The 21746-nt window shown below is 37.4% G+C and overlaps 1 protein-coding gene across 9 annotated transcripts in view; it reads left to right on the top strand.

Moving 5' to 3' along the window:
• Positions 1-21746, top strand: part of akap9 (A kinase (PRKA) anchor protein 9) — an 82533-nt gene that overhangs the window by 5253 nt on the left and 55534 nt on the right. For 5 of the 9 annotated variants that reach the window (XM_069194780.1, XM_069194778.1, XM_069194781.1 and 2 more), the window contains exons 2-5: positions 9381-9584; positions 17420-17464; positions 19455-19511; positions 19959-20129. In XM_069194780.1, coding sequence (XP_069050881.1) covers positions 9381-9584; positions 17420-17464; positions 19455-19511; positions 19959-20129 — 477 coding nt within the window. Of the gene's footprint in view, positions 1-6983; positions 7075-8857; positions 8964-9380; positions 9585-17419; positions 17465-19454; positions 19512-19958; positions 20130-21746 lie in introns of those variants that run through there. The other 4 variants (XM_069194777.1, XM_069194776.1, XM_069194779.1 and 1 more) reach the window with 4 other exon arrangements.

The following is a 21746-nucleotide window of genomic DNA, read 5'->3' as shown; positions in this document are numbered from 1 at the left end:
TGTAATCTGGCCTTTTCCACTTGTGATTTATACTCCTTATTTTATTGATTCATGTAATCATTCATAATCTTTGATATTGTTGTTTCATTCTTCAACTGTTGTATTAAATGAGATTTCTTTGAACAATTCTGTTGCAGTAACGGGATAAACAAGATAAGGGGGTAGTTCATGTAAATAATGTCAGTCAGGGTTTTACCTTTTTACAATAGGGTGCTTGGTGGTATGCTCTCAGACATAACAATGTGATTCCATATATATTTGCTTATTTTAAGGAACAGTTGCTATTGTAGCATCCATTGTCTTAACTGAACCCACGCTTGATCCTACTGTTAAAGGCTGACCCTGAGTGAATCAGTTTACTGTTTTCCCTTGGAATTACTTTTATCACTGACTGTGAGGTCATTCATCTTTCCCCACAAACAGCCCTTGGTCTTGCGGTACAGTTTGGGTAGCCTTGCCAGATTTTGTGAGGTAGTTTGTTCCATGTAGTTTAAAGAGTCCTAACATTGCACTGTTGGCAGAAGTTACTTTGGACATTCAGGAAACTTACGATTTCAGGATTATACAATGTCATCCATGCATTTTCTTTCTAAAGCGTCAGATATTTGTTTTTTATAGCCCCTACTTATGATTGTTTTATGAATAATGTAGGCCCTTGTGCTGTACATTTTAACTCCTTTGCTAAGTTATTCACTGCAGTGTGTTCATTCTGTTTCAAATTTAATGTCTCCTTCTCTGTATGGCTATTTTTTGGGGAACAAGTGTATTTTTTGTAATGTAAATCTTTACTTTTATGTTTGGGCAGCAATCTGTTTTGTAAGTTGTTTAGTCGTGAAGAACATGTATTTTTATCTATTTAAAGTGTGAAAGGAGATAATTTATTAATTAACCAATATCTAGCCCATGTATGGTGAAAACGGAAAAGTGAGGTATTTTAAGTGAGAAGCCATTAAACCCATTTTGCATATTCTGTTGCAAGTAACTTGTTGATCTGAGAATCTTATCCAGCCTTGAAGGATCCCAGGCCCTTTTGTGCATTGACATGCACAAATCTTTGTATAAAGAATCTCATTTCCTTTTTCCAGTCCTAAAATACACGTGCTTGGTGACTTCTTCACATTTAATCTGGAAGGAATTCCCTGGGGTGTCTTTGTCAGTGGGGCAGCACGGTGCTGCATTGGTGACCACTGCTGCCTCCCAGCACTCCCAGCCTTTGTTCAGTTCCTGGAGGGCTGTGTGTGTGGAGTTTGTATATTCTCCCCATTTTCCACTGGGGGCTCCAGTTTCCTCCCACAGTCCAAAGACAAGCTGTGTGTGTGTTTGTGTCTGTGTGTGCCCTGTGATATACTGGCCTCCTGTCCAAGGTGTATCCTGCCTTGCGCCTGTTGCTTACCAATATCGGTTCAAGCTCTCCTGCCACCCTGGATTGCATAAAGTGGTTTGAAAATGGATGGATCGGTGGACTTGTATCTTGTATCCTGCAGGATATTAAAAACTGAAACTGAAACTTTTTTTTAAGGCCTGCAATGTGTCTTCCATGTGGAGGTCTTTTCATGTCTCTTTTTAAAATCAAGAATACAATTTGAGACCGATCAAGAAATGCCACGACCTCAGTGACAGCTGTTTAAGGTGTTTATTAAAAGTAAATCATCTAGTTTTTTTAAAAAGATGGTTAATCCCTTCTGCAGCTTGTCCTCGCCATAACTACTTTTTAAACAAAGTACACTATGTACATTACCAGTCAAACGTTTGAGTGCACCTGCTTGAAACCAGGTTATTCATGATTATCTGTGCTTAAAACTGTATAAACTCTATAAACACTTAATCATTTAATTACGTGATATGTGTACCTATAATCTTAAATGAACTGCATTGAAAATTTTAATTATTCATTTTCAATAAAATGAACACCCAAAGCAAGCAGATTTCAGTCTGAAGCCCAGGTTAGTAAAAAGTCAGAAATGTGTATAACATGGTGTTAGAACACTAAAAGAAGTTTAAAATAATCTTTGTTAGATGTTCTCACAGTTAACTTGCATGTTACCTCATTTACCTTTTGTCACCAATTATTGATAAACAGTTGAGGGTCCACGATGACTATAAAAATAGGGAGCATGGGCAAAAGTTTTAATTCCTGAAGGAACATGGCAAAAATTACTCGGCAAGCAAGGAAAAAAGACAGTCTATAATTACTTTATAATGAAGGTCAATCTTTAAGACAAATTGCTAGAACTTTGCAAGTGTCAGTATCTGCTGTGGCCAAGACTATCAAATGATATGAAGAAATTGGCACTCATAAGGACCGAAGAAGGTCAGGTAGGCTTAAGGTGACCTCAGAATTAGAGAATACGTTCATCAGTGTCACAGGTCTGCGAAACTGGCAACTAACTGCCCCTGAAATACAAGCTGAGCTCAATGCAACTAGAAGTACAGATGCTTCAACATCAACTGAGGAGGTAATTCATTAATTCATTACTTAAATAGTGTTATTTTATAGAATATTATGATTGGAAATTGAATTTTGTCATATCCAAAACATGTAAATGTTTTCTTTAAGGCGGCACATTTTTACACAAAGAGTTGTGGGAGTCTGGAATCAGCCTTCCAACCATGTTGTTGAAGCAGGTACCTTGGCTTCTCCTTGGGAAAGGCTGAATGAGACACTCAGATCAATTAGCAACTAGGAATCAAATTAGCTGGATGGGCCAGAGACCCTCCTCTTGTTTCTCTGGCTGTGTTCTTGTTTTCAGACAGTTACTAGGGTTTATATAATGAAAAGAAAACACTTAATTTTTTAAGTTATAAATGGCATTGGTGGTATTGATAAGTACAATAAATATTTTTGAAAGGGGTAAGGTTTTGCTGTATAATGTATAGTCTATACAGTAGCTGAAACAGGACTAAACCGTGTTGTAAATCTTTGTCAAAGTGCTGTGGGAATAAGATAAATGCGTACTACATGTGAGAACATTTTGTTTTTCTCTCTTTTTTATTTTTTAAAGGAGAAAAGTTATTTTGAGAAACTGAGTCAAAAATAATATTATATTTAATGAGATAAATCAATTACAATAGTCAGGGAAATGATATAGATGTGTACAGTATCGTATGTACTGTGGGTATATAATCTCTTAGAAAGAAGTCCAATTCATTTTTAAGACATTTGAATCAGATACGTTTATTGTGTTTCTTCATTTAACTAACACTGTTTTATCAGGCATGGAAACACATAAGAAATGTATTAAAAAAAGATATGCCTATATGTGAATCAGTGTATAATTCTTAGGTACTGGTATCGATGGTATTGCTTTAAGATGTTCAGGTCTGTAATGGTCCTGTAAAAGGATTTGGAAAAATTCTGGTTTACTCACCTTGTAAAATTTATTTTGGCATAAGCCTATTTCTGAGCTCATCTTTTCAGAATACAGTATATTTTTTTTCTCATTTTTTCCTTACATCCATTTAAATATCATATTTTCTGAGCACAGAAAAAATAAGTCTAACAGTTTGCATCAGAACATGAGAAAGTAACGAAACCCTCAAAGAGAATATGTTTTAGGTAATGTACAGTATATGACCTAGAAAGTTTTCAAATCAAACACTGTGAGGTCCAAGGAGAATTAATACATTTCTTTGTGCTTCACTGGCTGGTAAGTTGAAGACTTGAAAATATGTTTTAAAGACTCATAAGACTTGTGCTCTTCTCTTAGTGACCTAAAACTAGACGCCTTCGGGACAGATTTCCATTCCTTATTGCTGATATTCCACTGCCAGAGAATTATTTTGGTGCACATACATTTCATTATAGCAGATACTACATATCCGAGCTGGCAGTGATCTTTGTTTTTGCTGAAACGCCAACAGTTGCTTTCTCGCTGATCGCTTGAGCAGCTGTGAAGTTAACACTTGGTCCTGGGAATGTAAAGTTGGCTTTGCCTATCATTTTTTTTTCCAAAGTGTTGACAAACACTGCTAGTGCTGGTACTAAACAATCCTCAGAAGTAAATGTTGGGTCATTCTGTGTTAAATCGATCAGACGTTTTTGAAAATGTCGCTATACACATCGGATTGTGATGAAGTTTTGCACTACCTTAATAGAAACAATTTTATGGAACAGTCTGAAATTTGAGTGGCAAACTCCTGCCACTATCCCAGTGTTTCCCAACTCTGGACTGGTATGGACAGGATATCTGAACTCTGGATAGGTCTGGAATGTAGTTTTCCATGTCTCTTTAAATCATCAACAGCTGAAGGCTATGGAAATATGGATAGGTTGGTGTAGTAAGGACTTAATTGGATCAGTTTAACCCTTGTCCCAGTTCAAGAGCTGTTGGTAGCTTGCGGAGACATAGAAATCCATCAGTACTACACCTTTTCCAGTTCTGACAAACCACTCTCACCACTGGAAAAAGTTAATAGCTATTGTAAAACCAATACAATTCAGACAGTTAATACCTTAACTGGAAAAACATACAGTATGTCCTGAAAATACAAAATTGTTTCTGTATCTTAGGCATAAATATCCCCAAATGGAATTTTATCCCGAGATAGCTCAGTGTTTTGACTGCCTGGTGTGTAGCCTTATCGTATTTAACCCATCAGATACTGCCAAAATACATGTTTTGGTGAACCCCTAAGTCTCTGTTTAACCATGAAAACGTTTTGAAATTTTATTGATGCGATTCATAGCTTTTATGAGTTAAATTTGGTATTGCTGTGTCTTTTGTTGACTGTCACACCTGTTAGCTTTGGTGACATTTATGTTGTTAAACCGACAAGAAAATAACACCCTTTTTAATGGTTAGATGCTATACATGCTTCTAAAAATTTGTGCAACTACATATGTTAACTAATAATTTACAATCAATAACGATGTGGTGAAGATAATTGTCAAGTGAAGTATAAAAATACTGGTACTTCAATAAAAAATGTTTGAGCTGCCTATGAAACATCATTATGTAAAAATGAATCATGAGTTACTTCAGGCAATGGAAGGCATTAAAAATAAAACATACTTTAAAATTACTTTCTCAAATATAAAAAAATAATGCTTAAGAATGCTGTACATAATGACGTATAAATGATGTGTTTTTTTTGTAGTCCATGTAAGAATTGCTATTGTTCTCGCACTTGCTTCATTTCATTTTGGTGGTTCTGTGTTTTTTAGGTTTTGAATGTTCTTGTGACTTCCAATTGTATTAAACATAGGATAATCAAAGGGTGACAAATTGCATTTTATTCTTGGCCAAAATTGGAGCATTAGACAGGAATAACATTTAGACACAAATATTTCAGAACAGTGTTTTTGGGCACCTATTTTAGTGGCTTTTTTTCTCTCGCTGTTTTCCTAAGTAAGATGATAAAGCTCAGTTCTCACAAAAATGGCTTGAAGGAAAGGGTGTTTTTGCTTTGCCTAATAACAGATCTGGAATGTCACCATCACCTGAAGTGATGGAAGAATTCACCTTCACCTTCGTGTGGAAAGGTGGAATAATGGATTTCTGGTGCTCTGGAATACTCTACTGTCGCAGATTTCTCCAAGCTTGTATTCCATGCTAAGGTGGGGTTTTCTTTCAGTGACAGGGAGCTAACTTGTCTGGTTTACAGCATTTTATCCGATTACTACGGTATGCAAAATCTTTGAGGGAGCAAAATATATTTTTAACCTGCCTTTTGCATGTGACTAAATGTAGGACGGTTTAAAGCACTGAATGACGAATCACTCTACATCTTCGTTTGGTTGTGTAATAGTGAAGATTGCAAAGCTTCGAAGTTCACTTTAGGAAACTAAGAAAGTGTTTTGGGAATTAATAGAGATTAAACCTGTGACGTCTCCACATACTATGGCAGTCATCAGTAGCATCAGTGGTGAGATCAACTGCAATTAAGTGCAGTTCTGTTTTTAATAGCTGCACTCACCTTATTAACAGTGGGAACTCTTTGCTAACATGGACTAGGTTAAGAGTGGCTAGCAGGTTTGCATTTTAAAATTATACCTTATGTTAACATGTACGTGTTTTATGCCTTGATGGCTGTGCAATAATGATACATGTAATTGAACCTGATGTGCTGTACTGTATGTGTTTTTCTATGTAAAATAAAAAATAATTGGCAAGCTGAAAAACTGACAGTTTCACACTCATGAATTAAATGTACACTGACGTTTACTTCAGCAACTCTTTTGGTAAAATTCACTTAAGGTAACATTTATGTTTAATGAAATGGGATTGATTCTCATTCTTTAGATCTATTTTTTGGTTGTGCAGTTGGATTTTTCTTTATTATTCCAATGACTTCTTGACATGGTTTCCATCCTCCATTCCAGCAGTACAAAGTAATAAATCTTGAAGTGTTATTAAAGTGCTTATGAACTTGGTGGCGTGTGAGGCTGTGTTCACTATTGTAGCTATGCTTTGAGTGCCTGGTAGGGACTTGTGAATTAATAGGTTTGTGTTAGAGACACCTGAGTCCACACGAAGACTTGAATAAAACAAAGTGTCATTTTTAGAGGCTGTAACCTTCATGTGGAAAGAGTAATGTCAGTAGTTCTGTAGAACCAGGTCCAGGCATCTTTCTGTGGCTCAGACGTGTTTTGTGTTGTACATCTTTGTATTTGCACACACAATTAGTAAATGACACGAGTTAGTAACACTGAAGCAATAATGTCGAAATGTCCCATCCCTGTGCCTTTTTTTTCTTTTAATGCAATTTTTTTTCCCTTCGAGAGAATCCTAGGTGCCATAAATAATTGATGAGAACTTTTCTGGGACAAGGAAAATGTAGCTGTGTGAGGTAATTGATAATCCTTGGTTTGGAGGACTGCCTAGTATAAGTATATGTACACATGCACGTACGTCTGTTTCCTCAGGACACCCTGAATAGCACAGTCCTTTAATATAAGAGTCCTTAGGAGGAACATGTTACAAATACAGAAGACGAGAATGACTGCCTTGCGGAGAAGGAATTTCCCTTTATGAAAATGAAGCATGGTCAGTCTAAGACAAGCTTTTTGGGACCAAAAATTCTTCATCTTGGATTAAAATGAACATCCTGGCAAAGTACCAAGTGCTGGTTGAGGTATAAAAGTCTGACACTTTTGTAATCAGTATTTCAGATGATTGGTTTTAAATTAATTTATATACATGTACTGTACAACATACTTATGAAATATATTTTCTTAGTTAATTACATATTTCTTGTCTGTGAATGAACATCTTTATCTTATTCTACGCTTTTAGGTGCTTTCTACAACTAGTGAATACAACTAACAGCTTGTTATGGGAAAAATCAGTCCTGTTTAGCAGCTGCAGGGTATATACTTCACCTATGTGAAAAGAAGAATTACTTAGCCTCAGAACATAGCACAAATAGTGTTTCATGTTGAAAAGCATCATAATCATTGCAGTGGGAGCCACTAAAATTGTGTTGGTGATTACAGGGACTGTTCTCTTTCTTTTCTAATACTCAGTGTGCAGATGCAGACTGCAGTTTTTACGGGAACTAGACAGTCTTTCCCCCCACGGAGCAGCAGTATAATATAGCACTGATGGAAAGATTTGTCTGCGAGTGTAATTGTGTTCTTGGTCTAGCCACCTCCTGTCTGTAATGATTCTTCCCCAGGGTCGCTGTCTTCAGCAGCTCGGTGTTCTTCAGCAGCACGAATGCTGGAGGCTTTCATATCTGTCTCTTATCTTCTGGCTCTTTAACCTCCTCCATAATTGTGTGTGCTCTGTACCAATAGGATCTGCCCTTTCATTCGGCACTCAAAGTGTCCGATATTTCTTGAACTACAGGAGGTAACTTAAGTAGATTCTACAGCGATGAAATCCCAAATAGTGTGATCAATGGCATCTGTACAACCATAACAGTGATAAGAAGATTATTTTATACTGCAGAGAGCACACGCCCATAGCAGTATAAATGTGAATTTGATCAAGTGGAGAGCTCTGTCAGTGTGCGTTGGCTGCAAAGGAACCAGTAAAGGTTAATTTCACTGTGAAAAGTAACGAGAAGAAGCATCATTGGCTCATCATTTGCTGATGAGTCTTTTTCAGGTTGTTTCCTTTTCTACTTTTTATATTTGTTCCTAAATATTAATTTGGTTTTATTACCAGCTTAAACCTTTTTGAATATTTAAAGGTTTGGATCCATGCTACTGTATGTGAGATACCGTGTATTGTGGCAAAACTGTGTCAGATTGTCCCTCCATTTGAAGCTGCTTACTGTGGTCCTGTCTATACCGGAGGAGAAGATCCCAGCTCTGATCATGCAGAGTCTCTTAAGCAGCTCAGTGTGTCAAGATTAGGAAAAGTGTGGGGCTGATTCCAGCCTACGTGATCAAATTCAATTAAATGGATGTTGAAAAAGTGGCAAAGATGCTTAAAAGCCTAAACACTTTCATTAAAGTTTATACCCAAAGGTCAGTGTTTTTCCAACAGAGCTGGATTTATCTTGTTTTTTTGTTGATCCTAATGACAAGGGTAATGCAAAACAATCATGCATGATGTACTGATCTGTTGAATTTTCCTTGTAGAAAGATGTACTGTAACAACATTTTTACAAAGGATAATCGTTCTGTCATCAGTAATAAGGAAAATACGTTATTTGTGTTTTAGAAATTGGAAGTATTTTTACTTATGTTCACAGTTTATCTTTAGAGTATTGGAACAAGTATTGTAGACCTGACAAAAAGATATTTGTGGTATATTAAGCTAGTAGGGTGTTTTTCAAATATGGTGAGGAATTCAGACAAGTTCAATACAGTATGTTGCTGTGCACTACAGTAAGTGGCTGTTTCTAAACCTAAAACTTTTAAAAATGTAATCCTTTTAGTGGTGTTTAAGAGATTAGTGCTCATCACATGAGAAGGGAGAAATGAAGGCAGCCACAGTGAGGGTCTTATTTGTTGGAGACGATACTAGATTACAATGTTTCGGATCAATTTTGCTAAATTATGCAGCATAACGGTAGGTATTTATTTATAACTGACCATATATTCTAATTCTAATTTGAATTTTCTATAAAAGATGCTCTTACAGTTTTTATAGTTACATTTAGTACAGTCTTCTTAACATGCTTTGTAGTTTTTAATTTAAGGTTATGGTTAAGAACGTTTAAATAACAATGTGTTACAAATCTAATGTCGGTTATCGACAGTTTTTAACAGCAATCAAAAACTATATCAGTCTTTCTGAAATGTATTTTGTAGAGGTGCAGACGGATTTCAAGGCGGCAGCTCGCTCCTGGATCCATCTCCTGGCTTACAGGGCTTGAGGAAGTTTTCCCTTTGGGATGATCGGGAAAAGGCAGATCTGTGTCTTTTTCTCCCCCGCACCTGAAGAAGCAGGCGCCGCAAGCTGCTGACGCACCTGTGTGTTTTGCAGCTGGCCGAATACAGGCAGAGGAAGGCGCAGGCGGACGGGCAGAAGAAAACGAAGAAGAAGAAGAGACCGGCCGGGGCGAAGGACGGCGAGCCGTCCCGGGCGGAGGAGCGCGGAGAAGCGGGCGCTCACTCGGCTGACCCGACAGTATCCCGCAGCCTGCGGAGCGGAGACACCATCCGGCAGGACCAGACCTACACTATAGAGGTACGCTGCGCCCTTCCGCCCTCGCCACGAGGTGTCGTCGCAGGGCCTCCCCGATTTCGCTGATTGCGCCGGCTTCCACAAACACACGAAGTTGTTTCCTTTGCATTTTTCTCTAGTTGTGTTTAAGGCTGACTCTCTCGTTCTAAGCCTCTAACCTTTCTCTGGTTCATGCTTCAATGTTGATGAGCCAAGTAGTCACTTATAAACATTCACTACAAACATAAAATCCTGTCTCTGAAATGAAAGAGAATTGTATATCATATTTTTGCTCAGTATAAAAATGCTTTATATGTGACAACTACCTTATAATGATACTTCACTATTATGATATTAATTATTATTATGTTTTCATAATCGTGAACATTTACATAGGCATTATTTGTGTTTTGATTGAACATCATTACAGATAGTGGCATGCATGCCTATGAATGCATTTTTCTACTTTTTAAAATGTCCCCTGTCCATTTTGTTAAACCAGGTTGCCTTTTTTTGTTCAGTGGCTGGAGTGAAATGAACAAGCTGCTATCTTAGACCCTTAAATGTTTTCAGTGGCACATATTTTGTAAGTCTATAGTTGGCATGGAAGTGCAAGCTTTAAAATGAAACCTTGATTAGTACATTAGTGGACAGAAGAACAGATGTAGCAGGAGCTGATAAACTCCTTAAATCTTTCTTCTCTGGAATAGTATTGTTCTGAATCTTCATTATTTATACCACTTCACTCTCTAAAAAGGGACAATTGTACAAAATCATGAAAATGAAAATATTTTTTTAGATTTCCAAAAGAATTTAAAAAAAAGTTAAAAGCCATTTATATGCTGCAGTACATACATAGACTCCTGTGCAAATTTCTTTGCAGTTTTTGCATTTTGCATTTGCCATTACATTCTTATGTTGTTTTCACTTAGTATTTTCTTCTTTGTGCAGAAATACAATTCTGTGGTAATTTTCTTGTGAAATGTGAGCTATTTAGTTTTATGATAACATCATCTTGATCTGTATTTTGTAGTGCTGTACAAAACCAAGTTAAACTTTATGAATGTGTACATTGGAACAAATAATGATAATTACAAGGAACACCTGACAAGTTAATTAAATTTGGTTGGTAATTGTGGAGGATTAGGTACCACAGCACTTTAGAGAGGAGCAGTCAATATTGTTTACTCTGAGTTATTGTGATCAATGTGAATGAAATATTACTAAATAACAGATTGGGTTGTTCTTAGGCTGAATTATTAACAAAGTTATTATAAAGCTAGAAAAGATTAATAAAGGCTATCATTCAATTGATGATTATAAAGTATTATAACATTTGATTTTGTCATATCTATATATATTAGTCGAGTGGATGGATTGCATAGATGGGCCCATGTTGTAGTTATAGCTATTAAATTTATAAATCATGCAGTTAATAATAATAACATCACTTTACTTAACCCTTTACAATTTCTTGCATTAGAAATTAACTTTTCGCATACCCCAGCTTGCTCTCCATGAGACACACAGACAGGGAGAGAGCTTGGGGTCAGAGCACAGGGTCAGCCATTGTATGGTGCCCCTGGAGCAGTTGGGGTTCAGGGCCTTGCTCAGGAGCCCAACGGAGTAGGATTCCTCTGCCGGCTGCGGGATTTGAACCAGCAACCTTCTAGCCACAGGCGCAGATCCTTAGCCACAGAGCCACTGCTCCGCCCCAACTTTTTTATGTAGTAATTATTGAAATAATGTAAATGTTTTTTAACCATGCCCATTTTGTTTGCTTTCATTGCCTCTGCAGTATATGGGGTTGTGAATTAGTGCGTTGTGTATTGTGTGCCTGAAAACTAAGCAAACAGCACAGCTGTACTACTTAAACCTTGAAATGCAGCATGTGATAAAATAATGGCTGGCAGGACTGTTGGTGATTATGCTGAGATCCTCTTTGTGTGTGTATAGCACGTCACACCTGTCAGCCTTCTAATGCAGAAGATCTGCTTATAGAATACAAACCATGCTTGTATGGGCTTCTGGGCTGGCATGGGGTTGTGTTAATTATTAAATACGATTTTCTTCCTTCATGACAGAATGTCTACTTTATAGGTAGTAATTATGAATTGCAAGGTGGGGTCTATAGAGTGATGGTCTCTTTCTCTCTCCACTATGTCAACAGTTTATCAAAATGCTACATTTTAGAACATAAGGTTGCAAAAGAGAGTTCAGTTGTTTGGTTTTCACTAAGTGAAACAAACGTTTTGTCCAGCGGTGGACTAAAGGTGCCTTGCTAAGGAACCTGTTCCAAATAAAGACACCCCTGTTCTCTATTCTAAATAAATTCCTTCTTAGTTACCAATTGTGACCCTGTGTCCTTGTTTAGGTACTGAGCATAAAATAGTCCACTGGGTTAACTCCATCTATACCCCTTAAGATCTTATATACTGTACTTGGATCATATCTGCTCTTAATCGCCTTTGTCTAGACTGAAGAGCATTAACTGTCTTTACCTGTTTTGTATTTGACAGTCCCCGGGGGTCAGGAATCAAACATGGAAAGATTTCATATGAGGTCCTTCAGTTCTTCTCAAAGGTTTCTCAACACAGGAATCGCAGATAATAGCAAGAAAGCTTTATTTCTGGGTGGTGGCATATTTGCATTTTTCCATTACTAAAAAGTGCAAACACCTGACATTGTATTTTTGCATGAATTTCCTTTAAATTCATTTTACTCGAGTTTTCCTTAGTGTGCCAGAAATAAAACAATGTCAGATTATTGACATTTTTACATTTTGTATTAACAAGATGATATACTGTATTCATGTTTTAATTCAGTCTCTTATAGACAGTTTTGTATCATAACCATCTTGAAGTTCTCGTACAATATTTATGCAGAGTTTGGAAACAAGTAGGTAGTCTGCTATGTTTTGTTTGAATCTGGAGTCAGGCCTGATCCCTTTTTTTATTTCTACAAAATGATGATTTAATGAGTTGTTTAAAGCAGTGTAAAATTGTATTGTGAGGTTTAATAGCCACAAAGAAGGTTATCCTTAAACTCTGTGTTGAACTTGTTAGAGCGACTTCCTGTATCATTGATGATTAATGATTGTGTTTAGAGATGTACAGTAGTTCATCTTGAGTGGTCAGCTGCCAGGTTAAATTACAGTTCACCAGCATTAGAAGATGGTATCTGCTCTCGAATGATCTAGAATGCATTATAAGTTAACTGCATTTTTAGTTTTACTTTATTCTTTTTCTGTGATTTCCTTATATAGAATGCCTTGTGTTTCTGTTTTTTTTTTTATTTTTTTATTGCTTTTCATCTCACAAACACACACCACCAAGTCATTTTGTGGAAGACGATATTGATGATGCTGCGATTGCTGATGACATAGCTTGGCAGGAGAATCATTACAATATCTTGCATGGACTATGTAAAATAACCTTCCCACCAATACAGGTAGTTTGTTGATTGCAATTATCATTAATATTAACGTCCTGAGAAATTTGCAACGCGCAGATACTCAACTCGCTTTTACAACATCAAAGGTCTCATCAAAACCCATTAAACAGGAAGGAACAAGTACTGCCTAAAAATGAGCAAAACCCCTAATGAAAGATATGCGGTTGCCATTGGCTACTTTTGTAATTGTTTGAAGAAGATAAACAGGAATTAATGCAAATACAGAATTCTAGAGCCTTTTGTAATAGCTAGTTGATTTGCAGTATCAATTTCCACTTTTATATAGTCATTTTAATTAAAGAAACCAATTCAACCAAGATCATTTCATCTGTCATGCTTGCTTTTTTTCCATGTTCTGTACAGTAAGTGTTAAGGTGACTGCAATACATGTTACTGTATAGTAAATAAATGTAATTTTGTATTGTCAATTCTGATAGCTTTTTTGTTACTCAATGTAATTTCCACTGGGGATCGATATGGATTTCTGGGCCTTTATCACCTTATCTATTGCCCAAAAACAATCACAACAGGTCTTGTCACCTACTTAGTGTTTTAAACAAGAACAGGTTCTTGGTAGCAAAGTCACTGCAGGCAGTTTTGCATTAGTGGTGGTGTATCCCAAGATGTTTTGCAGCAACTAGCAATTGCACTTCATCAGCTTTGACATAACTGATGCTTTGGTTGTGAACAAAATCACAGTTTCAGATAATTTAACAGAAATCCGGTTGATGCCAGTATCATGTGAGAAAGGAGCGAATTAAACTTGGTACAGTGTTTTGGCACGTGTAGCTGAAGAAGGAGCCTAATCTTTTGCTCATTCAGTGTTCCTAAAGAATCAGTTTCTGATTTACAACCAGAGGTGACTGCAAATTTATTCGTTGCCTCGGAAACAGAAAAATAAGTTATTTCAATGGGTTGAATCCAAAGATTTTTTTTTTGATGACCTTTTTCTGTATGGCCAATTGACAGCCCTGTGATAAGTATATAAGAAGATGGATAAATCCTTAATAAATTCAGCGAGAAAGCTGTTATTAAAAAAAATGTTTTCATTGGAAAGATGTTGGCCTAAGTATTTTGTTACATTAGATGTACAGTATGTATGCCTTTCAAAGGGGATGTGTGTGTTATTTGTTCTCTTTTGAAGAGAGGAAAGAAGAAAAGGAGCTTTTACTCCATGGGGAAAAAACAGCAATGCTTGTTCTTGACTTTAGGGTTAACACACACCCCAGTAAGGTCCCACCTGGTTTTAAATTGGGATTGTTTCGGTTGGGATACGTTTTTTGTTCTAAATGGGAACAATAAATATTTATAATTGTCTCTAGTCTTTGCCTTTTCCCCGATGTACTGTAGCTACTTTCATGCGAGTGTTTTGAAAGATATCAACACACCTTCCCTTCCCCAGCAAAATCCATAAGTTCCCACTAGCCAGATGTAAATATGCTGAGTCTTAATTAATGTTGGTGTTTTTAGGTAATGAGACGTGAAAACGTGTACCCAGCACCCCATGTCCTTGTTGGGGCGAGTGGGAGGAAGCATTAAAAGAAAATACAGCTCCTAGAGGCAGCAGCCCAAAATGACTGTGAAGTCCAAAAACTCGAGTTCTGTCAGAAATGGCGGTGACTTCTTTTGTTTGACCAGATTGACAGGCAGCAGCTGTTGATCCACCTGCAGTGAGGCAGTTTTTGTTCAGTCTACCTCATTTTTGTAGCAAAAATTAGGGCTCTGAAAAGCCCTGTTCAAACCACGCTCCTGAACGTGCAGCAAGAAAGGTTCCAAATAAAGGGTCCATTCAGATCTTCTAGCTTTTGGCTGGATACAAGAAGATAATTGATCTCAGGACCTCGTCCTGCTGCGTCTTTAAAGAAAGAGTATAATAGAGGGAAAAATACTGATGCATCTTTTTTTCAGAGTGTTTTTAAATCACTGACATTGTATGATGATCATGTTTTCTAAATAAAATATGGAATTAGCTTGAGCTTTTGATTCAATTACTGTTGTAGTGTTCCAATTTTCTGTGTAACTTTCTCTACTGAAGGTTGCTGTGGAAACGGTGTTAAAGTGCTTCTCTGTCAGGCACTTATAAATGAATGCAGTAAAGTATTTCTCTAAAATAAAGTCTTTTCATAATGCATATTTAAGTATTTTACATTGCAAAATGTTAGTGTTCAAAATTAAGATACCCAGTGCTGTCAAAATGCCTCACTTTTCTTTTAACTACTGTACTAATGCATTCAGGAGTTTTGATTAGTTTTATTTTTTCAATATACAGTACCTTTGTTATATAAAAGATGTTTCTCTTAAAAGGGAAATGATTACTGAGCATTTGGTCCTCATATAGAAATGGATAGAAACCGAATGATAATTTCACAAGGTTAAGCAGCATTGCATCATTATTTTTTCCAGGGATAGAGACTAGGAAATTACACGGTTAGTTTTTAATTAAGTCCTAAAATGACAGGTCATTTGACTTCTTGTGCAAATAATTCGTTCAATTAGATACTTAAGATCAGAGTTGAAATGGTGCATCCCTGAAATCTTGGGCTTGCACGTAGAAAATGTACGATCTTCACTATGAATCAGTAAGGCAATAATAATTCTCTTAATTCAAAATGCGGCTGGAAGGTGTCCATTTTCCCCATTGGGCATGCACATTCATTAATGTGGTTCATTTTTAGCCTTGAAGTAATCCTTAATAAAAATAACTTTCCAGATTTTACAGCATTTAAATACATAAAAATTACAAACTGGCATTCCATACAAAGAAGTTGCGATACCATGTTTGAGAGTTTGTAGACCAGATATCAATATCAGGAAATATACTGTACATAAACTATGCAATACTTTTTTTTCCCAAATTCCTTCTTCTCCTCTAGTAGTAGAGATATAAATGTCATACCTGCTATACTGCTGGACGTGATACTGTAACAGATGTCCTGGATTCAGTAGTATTTTTGTGTGCCTAGGGTAGCATATTTGGGCATAATAGTATATGAGGGCCTTCAGCTGTGTAATTCTGTTTCAAAAAGAGAGCCACCTGAGCCTGAAAAGTTCAGCCATTACAAGAAATTTGAAAAATACAAAATGATCAATTCTAGTGTCTAATTTATTGATAGCATCTCACCTGCAGACATTTTTGGAGGATCTACTGTATAATGCACTACAAATTGCTTTTTAAATAGCATTTTCCTACAGTAATTTAACATTTTATTTTTAGGAGCCCAAGTTGGTTTCTTTAATTACTTTTTAACATTTTTTTCATAATTGTTGTACTCATTAAATGTGTAATTGGCCCTGTTTTTTTTTTCTGGACAGGTGCCACAATAAATGTAAATACTGTACACACTTTGAAAAATTAAATAGTTAATCTGAGCTCCCAGTTCCCTGAATGCTTGGTGAATCAGCATAGGTTCATACTGGTGAGACTTCCAAAAGAGTACATGCCTTGTCATTTTAATAGGGCTTGAACTGCTCTGGTCTCATTGGCTTTTGTGAAGGAGAAGCTAAAGCTTGATTGAGATATCTGTGCTGATTGAAGTCTGGAAAAAGGTTTAGAAACTTCTGACTTTGATGTAATCACATCACGATGCAAATCAAACAAACTAAGACCGCTTCAAAAAAGATCTCAGCGTAGTTGGGATGAACTGCACCAAACACAACTCTTCCAACGACAGAGACGGAGTAAGATGAAAAGATAGGGGTAATACCCACTGACTGTGAAGCTGCTCTTGGAGGCAAAACAAACTAAACCTAAACTAAACTGATGTGGAAAAAAAACCTTAATTGAAACAAAATTTGAATCACTCGCATGTGAACCAGGTGTAAAAGTGTGATGGATGCTGCACATTGGTGGTGGTGGAAAGCGCTTTGAGTGGAGTGTCCAGAAAAGCGCTATATAAGTGTAAGCAATTCTAATTATTATTCTTATTTTTATTCTTCTTATTATTATTATTATTAAAAGTGCCATCAATGAAATGGGCTTTTAATGATTTCTTGTGATATGCCTTTCTATTAAAAACTACACTTTTTAGAAATTACCATTTACTGTGTATTTCGATAAATGCTTTAAATATAGTACAGTTTTATGTGTTTTACAAATTAGAAAATGGCGGCAGTGATGCTCACCACTGCACCACCATGGCACCCATCTGTTTTGTAGTACTTCATTAAAAACTAAATCAGAAGCTCCCCAGAATCATAAGCATTGTCTTGCTATTATTGCAGTAACAGCCTTTTTGTCTTCCCTATGTAGGCCAGTTCTGTTGACGGTTGATTTTGACAGTTCGTTCTTCATGCAGAAATACACGAGACTAACCAGACAGCTCCATTTGAAGTCCATTTGAAAGATATGCAGTACTTATATTTGGTCTCTTGCGCTTGTGACTGTGTGTCTTCTGTTTTTATTACAGCCTGAAAGTGAAGTCTCCACCACAGCAGATGACTACACATCTGAGGTAAGACTTTAAATGGTACAGTACTATCCAGAAATCTTCTTAAATGTTTAACTTATAAATTAGTTTTTGTTCTTGTGCAGTCTCATTTTTCAGGCTTTTCTGGGACAGTCGCCTAGTTTTATATACGTATATGTAGATGCTGCATTACAAACCCATGATCATGATGATGGATGTACTTTCTTTAAGGAGAAGGTATTAATTTTCATTTATTTGCATCATACAAATGCAAATATCCATGTATAAACGTGTTAATGATGCAATGAATTGTATGTTTTATAAATTACGGATAATTCCTTGTATTTGTATAGCACTTTTCAGCCCAAAGGATCCCAAAGTGCTTCACATAATTTATAAGAGGAGGGTCACTTAACATACCGTTGAAGTGCAGCATCCATTATACACCCATGGAGACATGAGGAGTTACTTCACCAATTAATTAAGGGTGGTGTTTAGCCATGACAGATTGTGCAAGCCCAAAGTGGAATTTAGCCAGGACACTGGAGATAACACCTCTAATCTTGCAATCGTTGCCAAGAGATCCTTAGTGATCAAGTAGACAGGTGGTCAGTTTAATGTAGAGCTGTCACCATTGTGGAGTGTTGGTTAGGACATTCTGATCCAGAGGAAGCACCACCTACCGGTCCACCAGTACTTCCTTTACAGCAGCAACTGTCAGAGGGCTCCCGTTCCAGTACTGACCAGACCCAGCCCAGTTGAGCCCCCGAGGTCAGATGCGTCCAGTCCACAAACTAGCAATGCTCCTATTCTGGTTTCAACCGTGGAGTGCACACTACATTCATGTGCTCCACGAGGCAAAATGGCTGTGTCAACCACCAGATTCCTGGTTGTTAGTAGAATAATTATGTTAATAAACCATATAGTGGTTACAGTATATGGTTTATTTACCATATATATTATTGTAGCATTTTTCTAGATATGTATGTAACCCATTGCAGTAATTCAGTGCTACTACCTGAATGCTACATACTGGAAATGTATGGCTAACTGATTACAGTTTCTGAATTGCCTGCAGTTTTTAACTCGGGTTTGCTGACACTTGAGCAGACTGAACAAGCAGAATGTATATTGCACTCAGAAAGCATAGTGCCAAGGAGGCTGATCGCAGTGAGTTTGTGACCATTTCTTCCTGGAGACCCACAGTAATTTCCAATACGTTGGGGAAGGGCGAATCCACCGTGCTTAAATAGTTTCACTCTATCGTACAATTTCTTTTGCTGATCAGGCCTGGCAGAAACAAATTTATGCAACTTTGACTCTTAGTCTTTTGTAAAGATGCTTTATCCTGTCAGTAAATCAGAAAAACACTTTATTAACCTGTGTTGGACTAGCATAGCAATATAAAATAGCAAAAATAGCCTTGCAGAGAATTAGAGTAAAACAAAACAGTTGAAAAGAATAAAATGAAACAAATGTGCTTTTGGTGAATATTTAAAATATTGGACTATCAACTAGGCATCAAGTCAAGAGACATGAATACTTTAATGCTGGGGATGTATATTAATTTAGAATGTGTTTCTGGAGAACAAAAGGTGAGGGTGAGAACAAATTCTTTAAAACCCTCAGAACTGTTATTGCTTGTTTTTTGCCTGGCATTTGCCCTTGATGTTTGAACTGAATTAAGGACATACCTGCTGTTATTTCTCCATTTGACAGGGATTTGCAGCGCCGTGTTACTAAAAACACTGCAGTCCTTTGTGACTAAATACTGTTGCCAGGCACTACTCTTAGAAATCTCATTCTTGAGGTCAGCCTTCTCAGTGTTCTGGTTTTTCTGTTATTTCCTTTTAAAATTGGTACATTTTCTTGATTATATTCAAGTGCACTACACACCTAAAAGATGGCGTTTTGCTCGTTGTTTTTTTTCTTCCTTGGCTGGGTTCAGTCTATCAGTCATACAGTCGTCCCTTTTCCTTACAATTGCAAATTAATTCCAAAGAGTTAAATAACAAATAGTTTTGTGACTTGACAGGTAAATGGGTGTCTTGAAGTCGCAGTGAATACAGTGGAATCTAAGGATTTTATCAGGGTACAGTAAGAGACAGCAACACACCTTCTTGCTAGAAGCATAACGCTCACTTAGACCTGCTTTGTGTTTTCTGCTGCGCATACTGTGTGCACTGCATGTCAACCTTTTTTTACCTCACTAACAAATTCCTTTTAAACTGGGTTGCTGGGATTCTGCAGCTATGGCCAGTTGGGATTTACAGGCCAGGGAATGTAGACCTTCATACTTTAAACATACTTACATTATGCGTAGTGGGGAAAAGCCTGTTGGCATTTTCTAGGTGTAAATTACTGTACACTGAAAGCAGAGCTATTGTTTGTGGGGGGAGTCGGGCTGGCATAGCAGGGGTTGGTAAGCTGCTGCACGTTGCGGGCAATGCTTTTTGGAAGGACATTTTGGGAGCTGTGTCCTCTTATGTCGCATGTGGTGAAGTGTAGCAAGGCTCTTAATTATGACTGATGGCTTCAGGAGGAAGAAGTGCACGTCTCTGCATCGCATTCTGAGCACGAAGCGCACAGCTCTCAGACACGGCTGCAGATTATGGAGGATGAGCTGGCAGCCAAACAACAGGCTGTTGAAGAGCTGAGCAGGGAGCTGGAGGAAATGAGAGCTGCTTACGGGAGTGAAGGACTGCAACAGGTACCTCTCCATTTCTGCCTGTTGAATTGATTAGAAATCAGAATTTGCTCTCCTCTGGTTCTAGCAGCTGATTCATTCTGTAGTGACATGTCTGGGGTTTGGCGCTGCAGTGCTGCAGTGCTGACCTTCATTAAAGCTGAAGCTCAGGAACACTTGTTCTGTACTGATTACAAGCTTTTAAAATACTGCAGCACCTGTCTTTTGTTTTGCAGATGAATAATGCCGTATGAGATCATGCATGTTTTCACACAAGATTTTCCCACAGTTATTTAAGCTTATTATTTTCATTAAATATGACGGGTCCATGTTTTTATATTTAACTCAGTTTTCAGAACTTTTGATTATTGCCATTTGAGTTTATAGGAATTTTTCTTCAAATTATTGAAGACCAAGTTACACAGGACCTCATCCTGGTATTTGTGTGAAGATTTAGTTTCCCTTCTCAGGTTCAGGAATACATCCTGACCAATAGCCATGGCACTGAAAGCCATGACACTGAATAGCATTTGCCAATTTGGTTGCACAGGTTGAAGAATTTGTTTACTGTAGAGTAAGTGTTTTCTTGGGTTTTGCAGTTAGTAAAATTGTTTCTTCACATCCACAAACTGCTGTGGCACCCTCTTTTTGACATTGTGCAGGACAGATGATGGAGTGTGTTGTGGACCCTTGAAATGTGCTGTACATCACCTTTCTATGGAGAATCTGTAAATGTGAAAAAAATAGCTGATCAATTTTTAAATCTATTAGCTCATGGTGTCCATTTCTAAATGCACTAATTATTGTATAACATTAGAATTGTATAAGTCAATCTGCAAAATAACAAGAAATTTAAGAGCTAAACAAAAAACAGCAATGCACAGATGAACCTCCATTCTGAATCAGCAAAAACGATGTTCTGTAAAAGCTTATATATTTTAACATATGACAAACATTATACATGCCTTGTTTACTTACTGCCTCGATCTTATGGCATCAGCGTTATAACTGTGGTTCCTCATGGGTCCAATATGAGGTGGGTTTGTCAACTAGTGAGCCAGGATAGGGAGACAAGAAAGTGCAGGTAACTCGGAGGTATTAGTCACAGAGATACAGATGTTTCAAAGAAAGGTTTGTGTTTGATTCAGCATTTGCCTCCTTGCAAACACTTTGTAAGGAATGGCTTGGACAGGTGACAGCCAGGTGTATTGTCGGATTGTGTGGCTGCCCAGCTGTGATGTCTGGGAGGGTGTAGGAGTGACAGAGCGCCAAGAGCTTCCTGCTCCTCCCCAACAAGGTGCCGCTGTTCTGCCCTCAGCTCCGCTCCCACTCTCCACCCATCATAGAGACCTGAAAGCTGTATTCCAAAACCTGCAAAGGAACAGATAGTGGGTTTATTCCATGCTGAAAAGGAAACAGAACGTTTCAGCTGTGGAGCCTTCTTCGGGTGAAACGTTGTTTCCTTTCTTTTCTTTTCAACATGGAATAAACCCGCTACCTGTTCCTTTGCAGCCAACGCATGTTGACGCAGCTCCCTACTTGAAATTTTCCAAGACCTGCGTCCATCATGCTGCTGCTTCTGTTTTGTAAACAGGGTTGTGCTGTCTGGCAGTCTCTTAATAATAATGTTCGGAGATGCGC

The sequence above is a fragment of the Lepisosteus oculatus genome, chromosome 10 (genome assembly GCF_040954835.1).
Source record: "Lepisosteus oculatus isolate fLepOcu1 chromosome 10, fLepOcu1.hap2, whole genome shotgun sequence".
Lineage (NCBI taxonomy): Eukaryota > Metazoa > Chordata > Actinopteri > Semionotiformes > Lepisosteidae > Lepisosteus > Lepisosteus oculatus.
The sequence above is the reverse complement of the archived record's forward strand: the minus strand, read 5'-3'. Positions and strand labels throughout refer to the sequence as shown.